Raw genomic sequence first — 17317 nt, 5'->3', positions numbered from 1 at the left:
GAAGGGTCTAGGCTCGAAACGTCAGCCTTCCTGCTCCTGTGATGCTGCTTGGCCTGCTGTGTTCATCCAGCTCTGCACCTTGTTGTCTCACATCTCCTGTGCTGTCTGATTTAACAGCTCTTCCTTCTGACCTCACATGGTATTTGTAGTTTATATCTGTGCTCAGTATCACTATGAGCTTGCGTTCATTGCTGATTACATCAAACTCACTGGTACTATATCAGAGTGGTGACTGAACAACTAAAACATGATTAGTTGTACAAAGAAATCTTTATGATGTGATCTCATTGGATTTGACACAGTCAGAAAGGTCATAATGATACACAAGCTTCTCTTCTCAGTTCAGACTATATTTAGATTCAAATATAAAGCTTCTGAAAGGCTTGTTGCGCCATAGGTCAGTGCGCATGACCTTTTCGGTATAAAAGTATTAATTTCTGCTTATCATTTTCTGTTTTCAGTCATTGAGATTTAATTACTTGGCCTTATTGACTGCACAGAATAAACTTGTCGCTTATTAATTTACTGCAGCTCCCACATGCCCATTTATATATATTTACGGTAACATATTGAAAAGTTTACATCTAAAGCAAACTGTCACCAACACTTGACAAATGCAAATACCTTACAACTGATTGTTTGTTTTAAAATGCATGTCTTTTTATAAAACAAATTAATACCCAGGACAAGGCAGCTCGCTTGATTGGTATCCCGTCCACCAGCTTCTACACTCAATTCCCACCTCCGTACCCCACCGCCCCCCCACCTACCATTTGAAGCACAGTACTAGCAGTGTGTCATTGTCTACAAGATACAGTACAGCAACTCACCAAAGCTCCATTATCAGCACCTCCCAAACCTGTGACATCTAGAAAGGTGAAGTCAGCAGCTGCATGGAAACACCCACCCGAGTTCTCTCCATGACATGCACCATCCTTACTTGGAATTATACCACTGTTCTTTCAACGATGCTAGGTCAAGATCATGGATTTGTCATTCTTACATGACTGTGGGTCAACCCACAGCATATGGACTGCAGTGGTTCATGAACACAGCTCACCACCACCTTCTCAAGGGGCAACTAGACATAAGTAATAAATGCTGGTAATAAACAGTACAATAAAATATTTAGAGTTGTAGAGTCATGGAGATGTACAGCTCGGAAACAGACCCTTCAGTCCAACTCATTCATGCTGACCAGATATCCTAAATAAATCTAGTCCCATTTGCCAGCATTTGGCCCATATCCCTCTAAACCCTTCCTATTCATATACCCATCCAGATGCATTTTAAATGTTGTAATTGTACCAGCCTCTGCCACTTCGTCTGGCAGCTCATTCCATACACACACCACCCTCTGCGTGATAAAGTTACCCTTGAGGTCCTTTTCAAATCTTTCCCCTCTCACCTTAAACCGATGTCCTCTAGTTTTGGACTCGCCTACCATGGGACAAAGACTTTGTCTATTTACCCATGTCTATCCATGCTCCTCATGATTTTATAAATCTTTATAAGGTCACCCCTCAGCCTCCAAAACTCCGGGGAAAATAGCCCAGCCTATTCAGCCTCTCCCTATTGCTCAAACCCTCCAACCCTAGCAACATTCTTGTAAATCTTTTCTGAATGCTTACAAGTTACACAACATCTTTCCTATAGCAGGGACACCAGAATTGCATGCTGTACTCCAGTCGTGGCCTAACCAATGTCCTGTACAGCTGCAATATGACCTCCCAACTCCTATACTCAGTGCACTGACCAATAAAGGCAAGCGTACCAAACACCACCTTCACCACCCTGTCTACCTGCGACTCCACTTTCAAGGAACTATGAACCTGCACGCCAAGGTCTCTTTGTTCAGCAACACTCCCCAGGACTTTACCATTAAGTGTATCAGTCCTGCCCTGATTTGCCTTTCCAAAATACAGCACTTCACATTTATCTAAATTAAACTCCAGCTGCCGCTCCTCGGCTCATTGGCCCATCTGATCAAGATCCTGTTGTTTTCTGAGATAACCTTCACTGTCCACTACACCACCAATTTTGGTTTCATCTGCAAATTTACTAACCATACCTCCTATATTCACATCCAAATCATTTATATAAATAATGAAAAGCAGTGGACCCAGCACTGATCCTTGTGGCACACCGCTGGTCACAGGCCTCCAGTCTGAAAAGCAACCCTCCAATACCCCCTTCTGGCTTCTACCTTTGAGGCAGTTCTGTATCCAAATGGCTAGTTCTCCCTAGTATTCCATGTGATCTAACCTTGCCAACCAGTTTACCATGCGGAACCATGTCAAATGCTTTACTGAAGTCCATATGAATCATGTCCACCAGGCTGCCCTCATCAATCCTCTTCGTTACTTCAAAAAACTCAGTTAAGTTAGAGAGACACGATTTCCCACGCACAAAGCCATGTTGACTATCCCTAATCAGTCCCTGCCTTTTCAAATACATGTAAATCCTGTCCTTCAGGATTCCCTCCAATAACTTGCCCACCATCGATATCAGACTCACCAGTCTATAGTTCCCTGGCTTTTCCTTACCACTTTTCTTAAATACTGGCACCATATTAGCCAACCTCCAGTCTCCTGGCACCTCGCATGTGGCTATCTTGAAACTAAACATGAAATGGGGGGATTGGGAGGAATAAGATTGGGTTAAAGATCAAAGAGAAGGTGTTGTTTGGTTACAAGAAGTTTCAGCACAGTGATAAATGTGTTGTAGTATTAGTGTAGTGAATGCACATCAACTGTGTGTGGAATAGTCCAGCTGAAATGCTTCTTGAGTTTAAGTGGTACAGATTCAGAAAAAGTGGAGGAATTTGAAAGTTTCACCAGCTTCATATTTGGGGATGATAACACACTAAAATCTTTGAAAAGAGTGTCCATGTAAAGTAATTTATTGTACATTCCTTGTAAAGTAATTTATTGTACATTCCTTGTAAAGTAATCAGAATCAATCATTTTACTAGCATGGATACAATGTCCAGTGAAATACTGTTGATATTATGTAGGCCATTGATGAAGCACAGATGAAACCAGATATGGATAACTACAAAGCTATTGTATTTGGAAAATCTGGGGACTTGCAATTTACCCAGTCAGAGTTCTATTGTATTTCTTTAATGGAATGTAGCCTCCCCACCATTGTTAAACAAAAAGTAGTTATTGTTGAGATCAGGGGTAGAAATTTCAAAGTCAAAAAGTTATTTGTGTTAATATTACATAGGAAATTTGCTCATCCATCTTGTAAAAGGTTAAACATTTCAGTAAAGGATACAGGATTAAGGAATGGGCAGTACCGTAAACTCTCAGAAGTGGCAAATGGTAAATGTGAGATTTATAAGAAATATCGAAGGAGGCTCACAGCCAATAGCCCTCAACAAGAAAGTTCAATGAAGTAGTGGCTATGGATTTAAAAATACAGGATAAAGAAACAAAATTAATAATACATAGTGAAAATAGGAAAATAACTGTAAATGAGCAGATGGAAAAGTAACTGGGGACTGGACTTAGACCAACAAAAATTCGCATTGATGATTGGGAAGGAAATAATTATGTTAATTTAGAGGTGTGCATAGTAATTATGAATACTGTAGCAGAAAGCCCATTTAGTGTGTATGTGAAAGGAATCATGCAGCATTAAAAGAACTGGTTTACACAATTTTTGGAGATCAGTCAAACTGTAAATTATCTCCAGTATATGGGCTGTACGTGCTCGGAATTTGTTGCAAATGCTTGGAGGAAACAGACTAAATCAATTTGTTTTTGGTAGGGATCCTAAAGTTCCATCAACAGTAAGTGATCAGCTCAGTTTTGGGAAGGTCTACAATTAGTTTGACTTTTTCAAGCATTTGAATGTCCTGCATAAAAGTGGAATGAAGATAGCAAGAACTGCAGAAGCTGGAGTCAGAGTCAACACAGTGTGGAGCTGGAGGAACACAGCAGGTTGGGCAGCATTAGAGGAGTGGGAAAGTCGACGTTTTGGGTCAGGACCCTTCTTCAGAAATGGGGAGGGGGGAGGGGAAGGCAGCTGGGAAATAAATAGAGGGAATAGGGGTGGGGCTGGGGAAAGGTAGGTAGGATGGTGATAAGTGGATACAGGTAGGGGGTAGTGGGGATTTGGTCAGTGGGATGGGAGGGGCGGATAGGTGGGAGAGAAGATGAACAGGTCGTGTCAGGTCAAGGAGGCGGGGATGAGAGGGAGGGTTGGACATGGGATGAGGCCGTGGGTGGGGAGTTTTTAAAACTGGTGAACTCTATGTTCAAGCCATCGGGCTGTGGGCTCCTGAGGTGGAATATGAGGTGCTGCTCCTCCAGTTTGTGGGTAGTGTCATTGTGACACTGGGGGAGGCCCAGGATGGACATATCACCCAGGGAGTGGGAGAGGGAGTTAAAATGGTTGGCGACCGGAAGGTGTTGTCATTTTTCACGTACAGAGCACAAATGTTCTACAAAATGGGGCGGCACGGTGGCTCAGTGGTTAGCACTGCTGCCTCACAGCGCCAGGGACCCAGGTTCGATTCCACCCTCGGGCGACTGTCTTTGTGTGGAGTTTGCACGTTCTCCGCGTGTCTGTGTGTGTTTCCTCTGGGTGATCTAGTCTCCTCCCACAGTCCAAAAACATGCAGTTTAGGATGGATTGGCCATGCTAAATTGCCCAGAGTGCTCAGGGATGTGTAGATTAGGTGGCTTATAGGGGAATGTGTCCGGGTGGGATGCTCTGAGTGTCGGTGTGGACTTGTTGGGTCGAAGGGCCTGTTTCCACACTGTAGGGCTTCTATGATCTAAGTCTGCGCTTGGTCTCATCAATGTAGAGGAGGCCACATCAGGAGCAATGGATACAGTAGACCACACTGGCGAATGTACAGGTGAACCCCTGTCTCATATGAAAGGTTTGCTTTGGGCCTTGAATGGACATGGGGGGTGGTGGGGGAGGTGCAGGGGCAAGTGTAGCACTTCCTGCAGTTGCAGGTTAAGGTGCCGGGGTGAGGTGGGGTTAGTGGAGAGTGTGGAGTGACGAGGGAGTCGCGGAGAGAGCAGTCCTGACAAAAGGCAGATATGGGTGGGGAGGGAAATATCTCTTTGGTCGTGGGGTCGGATTGTAGGTGGCGGAAGTGGCGCAGAATGATACAGTGGATGCAAAGGTTAGTGGGGTGATATGTGAGGACCAGGGGGATCTGTATTTTTGTTGGGAGAGGGTCTTTGAGGACAGAAATGCAGAAAGTACAAGAGATACAGTTGAGGGCATTTTTGATAATCATTGTTTGTGATATACATAAATGATCTGGAGGAAGGTATAAATGGTCTGATTAGCAAGTTTGCAGATGACACTAAGATTGGTGGAGTAGCAGAGAGTGAAGGGGACTGTTGGAGAATGCAGCAGAATATAGATAGATTGGAGAGTTGAGTGGAGAAATGGCAGGTGGAGTTCAATCCAGGCAAATGCAAGGTGACGCATTTTGGAAGATTCAATTCAAGAGCGAACTATATGGTAAATGGAAAAGCCCTGGGGAAAATTGATGCATAGAGTGACCTGGGTGTTCAGGTCCATTGTACCCTGAAGGTGGCAACGCAGGTCAATAGAGTGGTCAAGAAGGCAAACGACATGCTTTCATTCATTGGACAGGGTATTGAGTACAAGAGTTGGCAGGTCATGTTACAGTTGTATAGGACTTTGGTTCGACCACATTTGGAATACTGCGTACAGTTCCGGTCGCCACATTACCAAAAGGATGTGGATGCTTTGGAGAGGGTGCAGAGGAGGTTCACCAGGATGTTGCCTGGTATGGAGGGCGCTAGCTATGAAAAGAGGTTGAGTAGATTAGGATTATTTACATTAGAAAGACGGAGGTTGAGGGGGGACCTGATTGAGGTCTACAAAATCATGAGAGGTATAGACAGGGTGGATAGCAAGAAGCTTTTTCCCAGAGTGGGGGACTCAATTACTAGGGGTCACGATTTCAAGGTGAGAGGGGAAAAGTTTAAGTGAGATATGTGTGGAAAGTTCTTTACACAGAGGGTGGTGGGTGCCTGGAACACGTTGCCAGCGGAGGTGGTAGAGGTGGGCACAATAGTGTCATTTAAGATGTATCTAGACAGATACATGAATGGGCAGGGAGCAGAGGGATACAGATCCTTGGAAAATAGCCGACAGGTTTAGATAGAGGATCTGGATCGGCGCAGGCTTGGAGGGCCGAAGGGCCTGTTCCTGTGCTGTAATTTTCTTTGTTCTTTGAGGGGTTAAGTTGCAGCCCTTGAAATACGGTCCTGGGCCTCCTCCAGTGCCATAATGACACCACACGCAAACTGGAAGAGCAACACCTCATATTGCTCCTTGGGAGGCTGCAGCCCAATGGCCTAAACATGGAATTCACCAGTTTTAAAATCTGCCCAATCCCGGCCTCATCCCATGTCCAACCCGTCCTCTCATCCTCGCCTCCTTGACCTGACACAACCTGGCCCTCTTCTCTCCCACCTATCTGCCCCACATTTCCTACTGACCAATCCCCACTTGTCACCATCCCACCCACCTTCCTCAGTCCTACCCCTTCTCTCTATTTATTTCTGAGCTCCCTTCCCCCCTACCTATTTCTGAAGAAGGGTCCCGACCAGAAATGTGAACTTTTCTGTTCCCCTGATGCTGCCTGGCCTGCTGTGCTCCTCCAGATTTGAAACAGTGCCTTGTTTTTGTCTGAACCTGGTCCACATAGTTGTCAATGAGGAGCTCAGGTAGTATTGTGAACTTTTCCACAGCTTTGTTTCAAAATCAACACTTTAGCATGGCAGTGTTACATATTAAATTGTATCAGTTTGCTGTTCAATTATGCAACTTATAGCAAATGACATTAACTGTAAACCTGCAAACAATGAACATAGAAACCAGCCATAGGCTCTGTTTTATTCCATTGTGTATCAATCATCTGGTGGTTTCAAGTCCTCACATCTGTTTCAGTCATTGAAAGAGGTGGGTGCAACATGCAGTTGCTATGTTAAAATTTCAACCAGAAACATTTCTCGTCATCTTGCAGTCTCTAGAATTTCATTCATCTTTCCGTATTCTGGCAGCTTTTTGGAGTAAGTGAACAATATAAGATGCTGCTGAAAACCCTGCAAGATTGAGAAAGAAGTGATCAATGCTTCATCATCATTAGGCGCTAACTTAAGTGGTCAGTCTTAATAAATCGCAACCATTTTTCCTTTAAAAGAGTCCTTTTAGAATTTGTTTTGTTGTTAGTTATTTTGTCATTTAACACAGATGTCCTCACACTGCAGGTTAGTATCCCATTGGTGTATCTATAAAGGAATTGGATATCAGAGATGTTCCAGATTCCTTAATGATAGTTCTGCTCAGTTTATGGTTTGTGAAATCTCAAACTATTTTTCAAATAAGAACATTTATATAGAATGTTTGCTCAGCATTCCAGCACTGTCTACCGTGGCCTGTGAATGTCTCATTTCTTTATTTTATCTCCCTGATCTCCATTGAAGCAGGATAGGCGCAGCTATAAAAGTTTGTGCTGTATAATTCTTACAACATTGAGCCAAGGTGTAGGGAATATATGTTTTTTCCTGTTTGACTATAAACTGGAAACGAACTCAGGCACTGCTTTACTGCTGAAATACCAGAGTTTTGCAACTTGAAGGTCAAGTGGGATTATGTGATGTATTTAAAACTCTACAAAGGCCATGTTTCTTTTAAAGCAGTGAGCTTGTTGTATTGTGTCATTGGATGCCTTTGAGTCAAGGGAAGACTGCTTGACAACAGCCTTTGGATAGCTCAAGCTACAGTTGGCAACAGACTAGCGGGAGCAATACAACCGGAACCATTCAGAGCTGCAAGCAGACAATTTCATTCACCCTCCTCTCTTTAAGACTGGAAAAACAAAAACAATTAAAGAAAATAATTTGAATACAAGAAGACAACCATCTCTCTAAAGACAACGCTACTTTGCCATTGCTAAAATCAAAGGAGTTGAGATAATAACCCATCCTTATGGTCTGGAATTTTGATGTATAGAAATTGTTTTCCCTATTTCTATATTTCCACCCATAACATGCCTCAAAATATGTGTCTGTATCAGTTGTGAATGTGTGTATGTATTTGTGGTTTTAAAGGGGAAGAGTTTAAGTTGTGTAATAGATTAGGTATTCTTTTTCTCTACCAGTTGTTAAAGAATAAATGTATTTATAATTGTACCATTCCTGTTAATGATGAAACCTAGTGGCACAATAGCTCAATGGTTAGCACCAAGCACCCAGGTTCAATTCTACCCTGGGGTGACTGCGCAAAATCTACACAGATATTCTCATGGGTTTCCTTCTTGTGCTGTGGTTTCTTCCCAAAGTCCAAAGATGTGCAAATTAGGTGGATTGGCCATGTTAAATTGCCCATAATTTCCAGGGATGTGCAGGTTAAGTGGATTAGCCATGGGAAATGCAGGGTTAAAGGAAAAGGGTGGGATGCTCTTTGGAGGGTTGGTGTGGACTTGTTGGGCCAAATGGCCTGCTTCCACATTGGAGGGATTCTATGAATTGTTTTGGTCCTGGCAAATTGGTCACCTTGGTTATTATACTTGGGAGCTTACAATTTATGTTGGCTTGAGAACAATAGGGCTCAATTGTTCACAGCCTTTTTCCAGTTAGGCGATGGCCCAAGGACAAGGTGTGAGTGGCATTTATGTAATGGTGGAATACACAGTGTTATTCCACACAGCTGGAAATCCTGGGGGACAGAACCCTTTCCTCAGTTCTGAGGTTGCGAGTGGAAATGTGTTTGGAAGTTGAAGAGGGGCCATATACCGTGGGTAAGGGGTAGTGCAGAGGGTGGTCACACCGATTGATGGGAGGAGGGTGGGTATAGTGTTGGGAGAAGAAGGAAAATGAAAAAAAACAGCCAATTGTGGAATGTTAACAAATTCCAGAACTTTTCTCTCTGAAGATGACTTGTGTGGTAGTCTGTTTTCCAATGACTGGAAATACCATTTTACTCAAAGATCCAAAGGGCCTGATTGAATCCCACTTATGTGTAAGTAAGTGAATAACCTTCCCTGATCTTGCCACTAGCTCAGTATCACCAAGAGGCCATTACATAGGCCTGCCTCTTCCCAAAGGCCTGAATCTGGCACTGGTGATCACTTTCTCATTTCCCTTTTAAGTTTTATTCCTTTCTTGTTAAATATTTTTGTTTCTTATTTGTCTTTTTTTCCAATCTTGTATGTTTGCTATTTTTCTTTGCTGTTGTGATTAATGTTGAAATTGTGCTCAGCTTTTGATGACGAGTGATCTTGGGTTTGGAGTTTCGCATCTCACTTTGTTTTTACATTTCTATCGGAGGGAAAGCCTGGCAGAGACTTTTCTGTTCCCCTTTGCTCTGTGCAAAGTTATCATGTAGGGTGGGTTGTCTGGAATGAGCTGCATACTCCTGTTACTGAGAACATTTCTGTGTAGGGCACTTGTTTGAGAGTAGTTGCCTATAGAAATAACTGATGGTCTGTGCAGAATGTACCGAGTATTATAACAGCAGTTGAAAATTGCTTTGTCAGCTTCAGTGGCTTTAAAGGTTGAAAATTGAGCTCGATTATATCTAGTTGTTTTGCTGTAACAAGGTGGCATTGTCATAAAAGCTATGCTTTCTAATTTAACAACAATGAGCCTTGTGGGAAATGTATGCAACAAAATTTATTTAATTGATAAAATTGTGATTTGTTTAGCCTCCAAAGCTAAGATAGTAGTTCCTGGTGAGTCATCCCTTAACATGTCAGCGATTTACGCTGTCTGTTAGATAAGAAATTGAATATGGGCGCTATTTATGCAGATGAGTCAAATTCCATTGTGTATGTAACAGAAGTGGGTAACACCCCATGTTTCACAGACTTCATAGCACAGCAGACTGATGACATTGTCAGTGGAATTTCCGCAAACTATAATTGGAACCAAAGACTTCAGCTACCATTTCTAGTTTTATGAATCTCGTGTTGTGTGCGGAAAGTTTACAAGCGCAGCTCAGTGCATTTTTAGCACCTCATTGTAAGCATTTGTGTTGAATGCGTGTTTGACAGTGCTCAATGTTCTGTTGGCTTAATAGAAGTCAACAGGGGCATAGTATACACTCAAAAAGGGTGCTTCTAGAATAAAGGCAATAATGTTTGGAAAGTGACAATCTGAACCCTTCTGCTCATTTGATACCTTTACCTTAGTTAGCAACACAGAGCAGCTTTATGTCCTTACTCAAGATCACACTTGACAGTAGGATGTAGTTCTATGGCACATGTCATGCTGCAGTGTGTTATTCAAGTGATCATTATATTCAGTTCTTGATGCTGAATAAATACAAGCTATTGTAGTATGCATGTGTCAACTGAATCTCACCCTACCTTTGTCTGTATTGTCCCAGGGACTCTGTTCAACTTTTGAATGAATGAATGATTTTATTGTCACATACAGTGAAAGATGTTTCGTCGCCACAACGAACGCCACTTTGGATTACAAAATGAATAGAAATAAATTACTTATATAGAGCTTCATCTTCTGTTCAATTGACAGAAAAATATTAAGGCAGAATAACAAAAAATAATATTCAACTTTACAGTCCTCCTTGTCAAGCATGACTCTAAGCTTCCTTAAAGCCTCCAGGGTTTCTGGAAAGTGTTCTGGTCTCTGGGCCATTATTCTGTGTCCAGCTGATGCCCCAGGAGTCTCTAACCATTCTTTTTCCCCAACCAGTACAAGACAAATTGCACATCCAACTGTGAGAGATAGTAAGAACTGCCGATGCTGGAGTCTGAGATAACAAGGTGTGGAGCTGGGAGAACACAGCAGGCCAGGCAACATCAGAGGAGCAGGAAAGCTGACGTTTCGGGTCCTGCCTGGGTGACTTTGTTTTACTTAGCACCAGCCATGAATCACTCCTGGGACCATTCAATTCTGTTTGGTTTAGGATTTGCTGAAATGATTTGCTGATTTATCAGGAGAGACCACAGGCCAAAAAAAAATAATGATAAACCATATTTATGGCTAAACCTATTAATCAAAGATCAATCAATGCAGTGCCATCTCCATATCAGTCTGTTCACTTGTTGAGCAGATTCATTGTGTTATGCTAACCTGCAAAATATGAAGTTAGCCAGCTGATACTGGAGACTCATGGAGTTGATTATGACACTCTGAAAACAACAGGAAAACAAATTGGTTCAAAATCTTCTGCCAAATTACCAGCGAGGATGAAAGCACCTTCCATTATTTATAATGCAAAAACTACTGCAATTGCAAATGTACCATTAAAGGTGGAAATTAGAAAGTTGCTGTTCAGATGCAGGGCTCACCATTAACATCTTAGCTGAGTTCCTCACTATTTGAAATGTATTGAGCAGAGAGAAACTCCTATATTTGCATAATAGAAGTGATGTTAACATTCTAAAGAAATAATCAAAACATTTTGAGTCTCTTTTAACTCCCTTCCTACAAACTTACATGAAATAATTTCTGTCAACCTCTCCTGATACTGAAATTAACTACTAAGGGTGTGGAGTCTCATCCCCTCATGTTTTAATTATTAGTAGAGATTTAAATGAATTATAAAACTGTGCCAAAGCTGAACCTCCCCTTTTTATGAAGTGAGATCCCTTTGCTTTTCACACCTGCTGTTCCTCAGATTTTGATGTTATGGCTCTGCCAGAGCATGTTCATCATGAAATTATTCCAGCTCCTTGATCTTTTCCTTTGCATCTTTAATAGAATGCAAATAAATTGTATCCAGGAAGCAGAAATATCTTGCCTGAAAGGAGGAGGTAAGCAAATGCTGCATATGGGTAATGGAGTGACAACAGAAGTTAAAGGTTTTTATTACTGCAGCTTATAAATAATCAGGTAAAGATAAAAACACAATGATCAAAATTTCTTTTCCCCAGTAGCATGAAATTGGACCAAAATAAATCACCAGCCCATTTCACACTGTGCCTGGTTTTTGTTTATGTTGACTGGAACAGAAACCCAAATCTGATGGGTTATTTAATGAGCTCCCAATTTTCTTTGAGCAAGGTGAAGACCAGTTTCATCCCCAACTGCTCTTTTCTCCCTACAAAAACAAAGTTGAAAAGCATAAAGTTGATCTCGAGTTGCTCATTTTTACGATGAATGTATATGAACAGCAATATATCAAAGCTTTTCGTTGTACACATCAGAACCAATGCAAGAATACCAAATTTCGAAGGGGACAACAATTATTGCTGGATGAGAAAAAAGTGCTGATTGGTTGATAATGGACTCTGATTGGTCAAGGCATTGTGCTGGAGAATGCAACAGGGAACTATTGTAGAGCTACATATAATCACACAGAAACCTGTCCTTTACAGGAAAAGGGAATATCTCCAGGCACTGTACCTTTCCTTCTAAATTAAACAAAAGCATAGGAATAATTGGTTCCTGGTGCATTCTCCATGGCAAAGTCTTGCCCAATCATAGAAAACTTGTTGATCACTGCACCTTTTCCTCAAGATGCTATACCCTTTGAAGTTCCGTGTTCTTCACGTGCCTTAATGAATATAAGATGAAAAGCTTTAACTGACTGTTAACCTGTGAACTTTTACCAAATGCAGAGGTTTTTTTTTAAACTTGTAGGATATGGGTGTCATTGGCTGGGCCCAGCATTTATTGCCCATCCCTAGTTGCCCCTTGAAAAGATGTTGGTGAGCTGCTTCCTTGAACCACTGCAGTCCATGTGCTGTAGATTGACCCACAATGCCCTTAGGGAGGGGATTCCAAGATTTTGACCCAGAGAAAGTTAGGGAACAACGATATATTTCCAAGTCAGGTTGGTGAGTGGCTTGGAGGGGAACTTGCAAATGGTGATGTTCCCATGTATCTGCTGCTCCTGTCCTTCTAGATAGAAGTGTTCATGAGTTTCGAAGGTGCTGTCTAAGGTTCTTTAGTGAATTCTGTAGAACATAGAGCATAGAACATTACAGCACAGTACAGGCCCTTCAGCCCTTGATGTTACGCCGACCTGTGAAACCAATCTGAAGCCCATCTAACCTAAACTATTCCATTATCATCCATATGTTTATCCAATGACCATTTAAATGCCCTTAAAGTTGGCGAGTCTACTACTTTTGCAGGCAGGGCATTCGACGCCCCTACTACTCTCTGAGTAAAGAACCTACCTCTGACATCTGTCGTATATCTATCACCCATCAATTTAAAGCTATGTCCCCTTGTGCTAGCCACCACCATCCGAGGAAAAAGGCTCTCGCTGTCCACTCTATCTAATCCTCTGATCATCTTGTATGTCTCTATTAAGTCACCTCTTAACCTTCTTCTCTCTAACGAAAACAGACTCAAGTCCCTCAGCCTTTCCTCATAAGACCTTCCCTCCATACCAGGCAACATCCTGGTAAATAGTTCATCTTGTAGGTGGTGCTACTGAGCGTCGGTGGTGGAGGGAGTGAATACTTGTGGATGTGGTGCCAATCAAGTGGGCTGCTTTGTCCTGGATGGTATCAAGTCTCTTGAGTGCTGTTGGAGCTGCACTCTTCTAGGGAAGGGGGAGTATTCCATCGCACTCCTAACTTGTGCCTTGTAGATGGTGGACAGGCTTTGGGGAATCAGGAGGTAAGTTATTTGCTACAGTATTTGTAGCTTCTGACCTACTCTTATAGCCATTACATTTATATGGTGAATGCAGTTGAGTGTCTGGTCAATGATAACCCCCAGGATGTTGAGATTTGGGGATTCAGAGATAGTCACATCATCGAATGTCAAGGAGTGGTGGTTGGATTGTCTCTTATTGGAGATGTTCATAGCCTGGCATTTGTGTAGTGTGAATGTTACTTGCCTATTGTCAGCCCAAGCCTGGGTATTGTCCAGGTCTTGCTGCATTTCTGTATCAGTATCTGTCTCAGATACTGCTTCAGTATCTGAGGAGTCACAAATGATTCTAAACATTGCACAATCATCAGCAAACATCATCTTACGTATGGTGCATTGTGTTTGTTTCTGAGCTGTCCTGAATGAATGACTTGCATAACTGAGGTTGCATCAGGAGAATGAGTCTGGGCTTTGGCTGCGATCTTAGCTCACACCGTTATTGCTGAGCCATCAGAAGAAATCACCTGTCCTGCAAAACATTTTGAAAAGATTTTAATTTATCATTTCTGTGGCATTTTGTTTCTAATTTTGGACTACCATTTGTTACTAACAGGTAAAGCGGCAAATACTATCCAGCCAGACGATGACTCCTTGGAATCTTTGCCTCAAAACCCTGTCAGAATTGCCTTCGTTTTGGTTGTTCATGGGAGAGCTTCGCGACAGCTGCGGCGCATGTTCAAGGCGATTTATCACAGAGATCACTACTATTACATTCATGTGGACAAGGTAGGCTTAAGAGCAGCCATGAAACTCTGTCCCTTTTCTTTCCATGATTTAAAAATCTAATGGGTATCTGTTAGTATAAAACAAAGGAGTTGGTATGCACTGCAAATATCACATTTTTAAAATGGTGATTATGCGTGAAGAGAATACACCATTTCCAAGCCTCATGATATGCCCCACTATTTTTTATGGTTTATCCATAAATCAACTATTTAGAATTTTTTGCTTGCCTGTCTTGCTGTCATATCTTAATGACGCACCAAAATGGTTTTAAGAATGATGCAAGTGTACAGGATTGATGTATATTGTGACACTGCGTTCAAACTGGGGAGGAACATTGACTGTGCTTGGAGAGCTCTGCTTAGTAGCGTTTGAATGCCAGTGATATTTTTAGCGTTGGAGAGGAGATTGTTTCACTGCTGATACTAAAGTGTGGGTACTTTACAAAACTTTCATTCTAGCACTTATACTTTTGGCTTTGCATTTGTTATAGATATTTTGTCTCTGAAGGTGATCATCCGCTTGCTAGTGTACTCGGTGTTAGTCTAATTCAGTTACAGACAGACAAACACACTTTTGGGTGGAATCTTGTGCACGTCCTGGGAGTAGGAAGCCAAGCAGGCAAAGGAACCTAATTGTGCAAAAGGCCAAAAACCATTTTCCAGACAGCGGCACGGAAGTTTGTAATTAAGCTCTCGGAACTTTAAAGACGTGTCAAGGTTCCCAACGGTGCACTTTGGGAAGCCTTTTTGCATGTCATGCATGCTCATTAAAGGCCAACTCAGCAAAAATTGAAATTCTCATCCCACTGAGGTCCTCTGAGCAATACGTGCCTTCTCTTTCTCAACTGTGTTGACGTTGTGGTACCATACTTACAAGACTTTGGCGTGATGGACACTGCTTCATTGCCTTTGGAAGAGCTTTGGGCCATGATGTTTGACATTGGGTCGTGATTATTTGAGTTGCGTGGGGGATGGAGAATGAGTGAGGGAGGGATATGAGCTTGGAGTAAAAAGGCTAGCTGAGGGTGGACATCTGTCTCGGGAGAGAAAGAGTTGAAGGGCCAGAACATTTAGCTGCAGGCGTCTACAGAAAGAGCCTGAGTGATGTTCTTGACTTACTGGTAATGATTGCCAGTCCATGTGTGCTTTAAATATGGTGACAGTACCTTCAACCCTGTAAGATAACAGCAGGGGTGTCTGCTTTCTCCAGCTCCTACCATAAGATGCACAGATTTCACAGAGAAAAGCCAGCATGCTTGCCCCAACAGACGTGATGCTCGCTTCTATACCCAGTGCTGTAATTGTACTCTAGAATGGAGTACTCTGTTTCTGTACACAAAAATGCAGTAAACATTTCTATTGGATGACTTGATTCGAAAATAATTTGTTCTCACTAACCCATGTCTTTTTTTAAAATTCCCTATTTTCAGCGATCAAACTATCTGCACCGGGATGTATTAGAGTTTGCCAGTCAGTATCCAAATGTGAGAGTCACACCTTGGCGAATGGCCACCATCTGGGGTGGAGCAAGTCTGCTGACCATGTACCTGCAGAGCATGCGGGATCTACTGGAGATGAAAGACTGGCCCTGGGACTTCTTCATCAATCTGAGTGCTGCTGACTACCCAATTAGGTATGGAAATGATTACAGATTCTGTCTGTGTGTGTACACACCTATATATGTTTGAAGGGTTAAGGGAACCTGACCATTGACGATCAGGCGGGGAGTGCCAATACTAACCAGTGCAATTATGCAGCATTTTCTAGTACCCAGAAGTGCTGGCCTGCATATTTAGGAGCGCTTTGGTATCATTTCCCCCAGCTCAGCTGAATTTACACTTTTTACATTGAGTGTTTAGAGGACAGGGTGGAATTATGCAATTGTATGTTGTTGCTAAATCTCCTCAGACGGCACCTTCCAAACACCCGACCACTTCCTTCTAGAAGGACAAGAGCAGTAGATACATGGGAACACCATCTCCTGCAAGTTCCCCTCCAAACCACTCACCGTCCTGAATTTGAAACCTATCACCGTTCTTTTAGTGTCACTGGGACAAAATCCTGTAATTCCCTCCATAACAGCACTATAGATGTACCTCCACAGCATTGAATATTTTTAAGGCTAAGTTAAATAAATTGTTATTTGACAAGTGTCAGGGGGGTGGTGGGAGTGATTGAAGAAATAACTGTTTAGAAAATGGTCTACATCTCTATTCTTCCTCCCAATGGGCATAACCTCCCACTTTACCACATTGTATCCCATCTGCCACTTCTTTGCCCACTCTGCCAGCCTGGTCAAGTGCTTCTGCAGCCTCCCTGCTTCCTCAACACTACTTATCTTTGTGTCATCTGCAAACATAGCAACAATGCCCTCAGTTCCTCTCTCCAGATTGTAAATGTGTAACATGTATAATTATGGTCCCAACTCTAACCCCTGCAGAGCTCCACTAATCACTGGCTGCCATTCTGTAAAAGATCCGTTTATCCCCACTCTCTGCTTTCTTCCGGTCAGCCAATCCTCTATCCATGCCAGTACCTTCTGTCAGTACCAGCCATGATCTCATTGAATGGTGGAACATCCTCAAAATGCTGAATGGGCTACTCCTGTTCCTATATTCCTAACTTGCTGTCAACTCATGGATCCTGGGAATGAGAAGAAAAACACATCTTCTGTGTTCAGTTTTTGCTGATACTTGGATTCAAAACTAGACTTAGGTTCTTAAAATAACTGCACGGAGGCCAGTATCCTGTCCCCAAGTCCCCCTTTATTTACTTGCATACAGTAGACTGGCTGTGGCCAGCCAGCTCGGAATCAGCCCCCTGAACTGAGGAGATTCTGAATCCGAGACAACAAGGTGCAGGGCTGGATGGACACAGCAGGCCAAGCAGCATCATAGGAGCAGAAAGGCTGACGTTTTGGGCCTAGACCCTTCATCAGAAAAATGA

General features: G+C 42.5%; 1 protein-coding gene across 1 annotated transcript in view; it reads left to right on the top strand.

Moving 5' to 3' along the window:
- The window catches only part of xylt1 (xylosyltransferase I), a 228087-nt gene that overhangs the window by 135146 nt on the left and 75624 nt on the right, over nucleotides 1–17317 (top strand). The window contains exons 3-4 of the mRNA XM_048609661.1: nucleotides 14200–14372; nucleotides 15802–16004. Of these exons, the coding sequence (XP_048465618.1) occupies nucleotides 14200–14372; nucleotides 15802–16004 (376 nt within the window). The remainder of the gene's footprint in view (nucleotides 1–14199; nucleotides 14373–15801; nucleotides 16005–17317) is intronic.

This window comes from Rhincodon typus, chromosome 21 (assembly GCF_021869965.1).
Source record: "Rhincodon typus isolate 14 chromosome 21, sRhiTyp1.1, whole genome shotgun sequence".
Lineage (NCBI taxonomy): Eukaryota > Metazoa > Chordata > Chondrichthyes > Orectolobiformes > Rhincodontidae > Rhincodon > Rhincodon typus.
This window is presented reverse-complemented; position numbering and strand designations above follow the sequence as displayed.